Source organism: Trachypithecus francoisi, unplaced genomic scaffold (genome assembly GCF_009764315.1).
Source record: "Trachypithecus francoisi isolate TF-2019V2 unplaced genomic scaffold, Tfra_2.0 Lachesis_group19, whole genome shotgun sequence".
Classification (NCBI taxonomy): domain Eukaryota; kingdom Metazoa; phylum Chordata; class Mammalia; order Primates; family Cercopithecidae; genus Trachypithecus; species Trachypithecus francoisi.
In genome coordinates, this window is record NW_022681464.1 from 8563529 (window position 1) to 8569049 (window position 5521).

A 5521-nucleotide genomic window follows, 5' to 3' on the forward strand; every position below is an offset into this window, starting at 1 on the left:
CAGCAAATTTGCAACAGCAGTTGAGATTTTATAAAATTAGAAATTATGGTAGTGGCCACAAGCGAATGGACTAGCAGCTACAAGAAATGTCAGCTGATGGCCTGACAAGAAGAATCCCCCAAAACCATAAAGCAGACATCGGAACTTAGGCCTTGCATCAGTCTTGGGCCATTCAGTGTAAAGTCCTCTATATCACTGGTCCCCAGGCTTTTTGGCACCAGGGACTGGTTTCATGGAAGACAATTTTTCCACGGGCTGAGCCTGGATGGGGGGTGGGGGATGGATGGTTTTGGGGTGAAACTCTTTCACCTCAGATCATCAGGCATTACTTAGATTCTCATAAGGAGCGCATAACCTATATCCCTCGCATGCACAGTTCACAATAGAGTTCACACTCCTATGAGAATCTAATATTGTCACTGATCTGACAGGAGGTGGAGCTCAGGCAGTAATGCTCACCTGCCTCTTAGCTGCTGTGCAACCCTGTTTCTAACAAGCCACGAGAGGGTACTACGGGTCCGTGGCCCGGGGGCTGGGGACTCTCTGCTCTGTATCACTGGTGCTGGCGTAGTGTAGTGCCTGATGCTCATGCAGAAGTTTAAGCATGTACTGAGATGAAATCTTTTTTATTTTCAATTTGTTAAATAACGTATATTTTCAATTTGACATTTTCCATGAAATGATGTTTAAAGAGGCGTTTGAGAATAATCTCAAAATAATCAATACCCCAAAACATGCTTTAGTTTTGTTTAAAAGGGTAAAAATCCTTTGGGATACTTAGCTATCCAAAGTGTCTCTTTTTGGAAGTTTTTCCTCTTGAAGAGTCTGTCTGCAGGGATGATGAAAACAAGGCAAGGAAGAGAAAAGAAGGTAATTTCCCATAGGTAAGTTCTAGTAGGGGAAAAGAAGTGGCATTACTTAGTGGAAGCCTTCAAAATTTATCAAGGGTTCAAAGTAGATGCCTCGGATTGTGAGTTTCTGAGAGAGATGCTTCTAGCTGTTTATAGCCCCTTAAGGAGAGGGGGAAGAGCCTAAGAGCAGGGAAGATTTGGAACGAATATTCTCGAAGCTCAGGTGCCCCATCCTAAGCTTTGGTTCTGATGAGAAGCTGTGGCAATGGAAAGAGAAGGGCAGAGCACACCGGATGTGAGATGTGAAGAGTTAAAAGATGTTATTGGGGGCCAGAACCCAAAACAGTCATACTGGCAGCTGATGGTGATGGTGTGCTAGTCACCCCGGCTATTAGCTCTAGGATCAGAATGCTCAGTGACATTTCTGAGTGGGGCTTAGTTTGGGAGGGGTTTGCTGCTGACAAAGCTGGATGGAGTCAGAATTAGGGAGAGCTGATGAGATACAGAATATTGTCCAGAATGAGAAACAGACTGCATTGCCGTCCCTGCCCTCATCCTTCTTCACCCTGGGACTGTCCGCTTGGCAGTGCCTGTCAAGCTTAGCTTCTACTTGGCTGCCCCAACTCAGGGTCATCCTGTGCCTGGCCAACACAACGTTTCTAAGTACATCTTTTTCTGCAAAAGTTTACAAATGAGTAACATTACAGAAAATTGTTCATTAAAATTTTATGGAGTCTAATTGTCAGAAAAATCTCCATTGTATGACCTATTAGCACATATATGTATGTAACTGAAACCCTCAATATTTTGCTGACATCAGTAATGATAAGTTAATAAATATATCTCAGCTATACAAACAATACAGTGGCTCAAGTTAATCCAGTCTTCAAGAATAATTTTCTCTTTTCCATTCCAATCATTTTGTTCTTCTCCCACGGACACTAATAAATTAGGAGACCTTTGTGGCCGGGTCAGGGTAAATGTGGTTTCAAACAGACTCGAATTCTCTTTGCCAGGCTGAGTATCTCGGAGCCAGATTCTTTGCGGAGGGCTTGGTGTGAGTTAGCACATCCAGAAAGTCGGCAGTGGTTATTGTATCCAACTGGATCCCCGGTAAGTCGCTGCTTTCTAGGATAAGAACACAACAGTAACAGCACAACAGTCGACCTCTTGGTGATCAATGCTCTTGAAACGCTAATAGACCTTCTTTCAAGACAATGCATAATGCAGCGTTCTTAATTGTTAATGCAGCAAAAGGCAAGACTAAGGAGGGCTGGGGAAAAATTCTTTAATGTGCAACTGAGTTAGCCCCTAAGGCCTAGACAAAAAAAAAATGTGACTTAAATGTATTGTTACCAAGTATTATTTGATATTTATATAGTGCCTCAAATGGATCCAGCCCAACATCAGAGTGTGCCAGAGAAATAAAAGCCTGAGCCCTAAGGAGTTTATCTTCTGCGAGCAAAGTCGATCTGAATCAGAACACCCACAGAGGAATGAGTTGAGTGAGGGATGATTTGACCAAAAAACGTGTTGCAAGTGTAAAGCGGCATCAAGAACAGGCACCAGGCTCCATCTGCTGGTGAGAGGGATTTTTACACAAATTTCCCAGAAAACCTTCACAGTGATCCAACCCATACCTGACTGGTGATTCTCAAGTGCATCAAAGATCTTCCTCACAGGCCGCATGGCTGCTTCCCTGCAGACGAGCTTAATGTCTGAGCCTGAGTAGCCCTCAGTCTCCTGAAACAGCCACAAAAACCAGCCATTGGTCAGTGGACAGAATGCTCCTGGCCATTACATTGTTATAGGCAGGACCCAGTATCAGAAGTCCTGTGTAGATTCTGTATCTGTCACCCATGAACACCCTAAAAAGATTCCCAGATAAACAGTGCTTGAGGAAGAGACCCTGCTAGCATGCTGGGATAACCTAAGCAGCTGGGCTAGAAGGGCTTTCTAACACCATCAAAATATGCTGTAAGATGCCAGTAAAGGACCAGAACACCCAAGTTAGCCTATTGGGGTCCCTGTGCTCAAATCCAAGGATGTTCAAATTTGGTAGGCACGTTTATTCTTGTAAATAAGATCATACCTGCCATTTAGGAGCCTCAGAGAACATTGTGTTCAAATGTTCACCAAAAACAGGCAACATTTCTACAACACCCTGGGAATGGACACTAGTGATAATGTGCATAATAGACATGTACCTGGAGCTTTTCTGTTATGTAATCATCACAGTCATTCTTTGTGGCTCATCTGCTACCCATTTTACAGATGAAGAAACTGAGGCTTAAAGAGTAAGTGCCTTCCCTGAGGTCACACAGCTAACAAGCAGCAGGGCCAGGATTTGACGATAGGTTTTCTGAGTCTAAATCCTATGCTGTTTCCACTGTCTCACACTGTTTCTCCCTCTCTGAATATTTTTAAGTGACAAGGAGCTTATTCTTCCATGAAGATGCCCATTGCATTATAGGGGCAGCTTTGATCTTATTCTAAGTGTCTTAAGCTTCTATCAGCTCATGGTAAGACCTGGTCTACAAGATGGCCATGTGGTGAGCCCTTGACCTACATGTCCCCCTCTCCAGGGCAGCTGACCTGGCTCAGCACACTGTACTCCAGCTCTGTGCGCAGCTCCAAGGCCCTGCTCTTGCTCACAGGAGGCAGCCAGTGGTAGATCATGGCCTGCCTGGCCTCCTGGCTGGGGAGATCAACCAGAATCCTCTTCTCCAGGCGGCGCAACATGGCACAGTCCAGCTCCCTAAAATCACACCAGAAATGGAGCTGGACAGGGCTGCAAACACACTTCCTGAACAACTGTACTTTAAGAACAATTTAGCATTGCAGGAAGCAATTCTGCATTTTAACTCTCACTCTACATCTATGCCTTGAGTGGATGGGACAATTACTTAATATTATTTGGAGAAAGAATTGGTGAGAGAGAGAAGTGAGGGAGGGAAGGAAGGGAAGAGAGGGAGGAAAGCGGAAAGGAAGGAGAAGAAAGAGCAGGAAGGAATGGAAGGGAGGAAAGCAGAAAGGAAGGAAAAGAAAAGGGAAGGAAGGAAGGAAGGAAAAAGAACAGAAAAAGAACACATCTTCAGAACTCCTAATGAAAAGGAAGTAATTTTAGGTGACTTAATTTGGAGTACAAAAACCAACTAACAACCAGCAATCATGAGTATTCTCATTGCAGTTGTAACATGAATTATTCAATCCGATCTTGCCAGTAAGTAAATTATTGCTGACAATAACTTGGGCACTCTAAGTACATTAATTCTTCCAAAATTCTCAGTCCTTCTGGAGTGAATGACCCTCTCACTTCATTATATTGGTGAACTTAGCACCAGTGGCCCTTCCTGGGTGCCCAATGCAAATACGGCCCTTTCAGACACTCACTTTTACTACTCCCCAAACTGTCAGGCCAAGTTTATGTGATTTTGCATCTGCAGGCCATATCCTTAAACTTCTTGATATGGTTTGGCTCTGTGTCCCCACCCAAATCTCATCTTAAATTGTAATCGCATAGTTCTCACATGTTGTGGGAGGGACCCAGTGGGAGATAATTTGAATCATGGGGGCAATTTCCCCCATGCATGCTCTTCTCATGGTAGTGAATAAGTCTCACGAGATCTGATGGTTTTATCAGGGGTTTCCGCTGTTTGCATCTTCCTCATTTTTTCTTGCTGCCACCATGTAAGAAGTACCTTTTGCCCCCTGCCATGATTCTGAGGCTCCCCATCCATGTGAAACTGTAAGTCCAATTAATTTTTTTCTTCCCAGTCTTGGGTATGTCTTCACCAGCAGCATGAAAATGGACTAATACACTTCTTTTTTTATTTTTATTATTATTTTTTGAGACGGAGTCTCGCTCTGTCGCCAGGCTAGAGTGCAATGGCTTTCAAACTAATATAAAAGTAGAATAAAACAATTGAACATCCATATACATACCATCTTGAGTCGACACCAGTATTCTGCCATATCTGCTTCATATCTCTTTATCTACCTATTCTTGCTAAATTATTTCAAAGTAATTTATATCATGACACCTCATCCCTAAATATTTTAGCATGCATTTCCAAAGAAAGGCATTTGCTTACATAGCCACAATATCACTATGACACCTGGCAAAACTGATTCTGTAATATGTCTAATGCTCAGTCCATATTCAGATTTCTCCAATCAGGGTGGAGGGTGGGAGGAGGGAGAGGATCAGGAAAAACAACTAATGGGTACTAGGCTTGATACCTGAGTGATGAAATAATCTGTACAACAAACCCCCAAGACACAAGTTCACCTATACAACAAACCTACACATGTACCCCTGAGCTTAAATAAAAGTTAATAAAAATTCTCCAACCATCCCCAAAATATCTTCCACCATTTTCTGACAAAAATCCAGTGAAGAAATATGCATTATGTATGGTTATGTCTCTTAAATCTCTTTTAATCTAGGTCAGCCTGCTTGCCCTAGACCCTTTTTGAAAAAACAGGGCCAGCTGGAGAATGTCCCACATTCTGAATTTGTCTGATGCTTTCCTTGTGATATCATGAAACTGATTCCTCTATTCCCTGTCTCTAAGAGGGAAGTTAGTTCTAAAAGCTTAATGAGATTTAGGGTAAATATGTTTTGGCAAGCATATTACATAGATGATGTTGTGTTTTCATATTCATCA

At 42.8% G+C, this 5521-nt stretch overlaps 1 protein-coding gene across 3 annotated transcripts in view; it reads right to left on the reverse strand.

Annotated features, from left to right (window-relative positions):
• Nucleotides 1–610: 610 nt before the first annotated feature.
• The window catches only part of KATNAL2 (katanin catalytic subunit A1 like 2), a 120571-nt gene continuing 115660 nt past the window's right edge, over nt 611–5521 (reverse strand). For all 3 annotated transcript variants that reach the window (XM_033177826.1, XM_033177825.1, XM_033177827.1), the window contains 3 exons: nt 3447–3609; nt 2492–2594; nt 611–1979 (listed from right to left, as the gene is read on the reverse strand). In XM_033177826.1, the coding sequence (XP_033033717.1) occupies nt 1840–1979; nt 2492–2594; nt 3447–3609 (406 nt within the window). In that variant the 3' untranslated portion in view covers nt 611–1839. The remainder of the gene's footprint in view (nt 1980–2491; nt 2595–3446; nt 3610–5521) is intronic.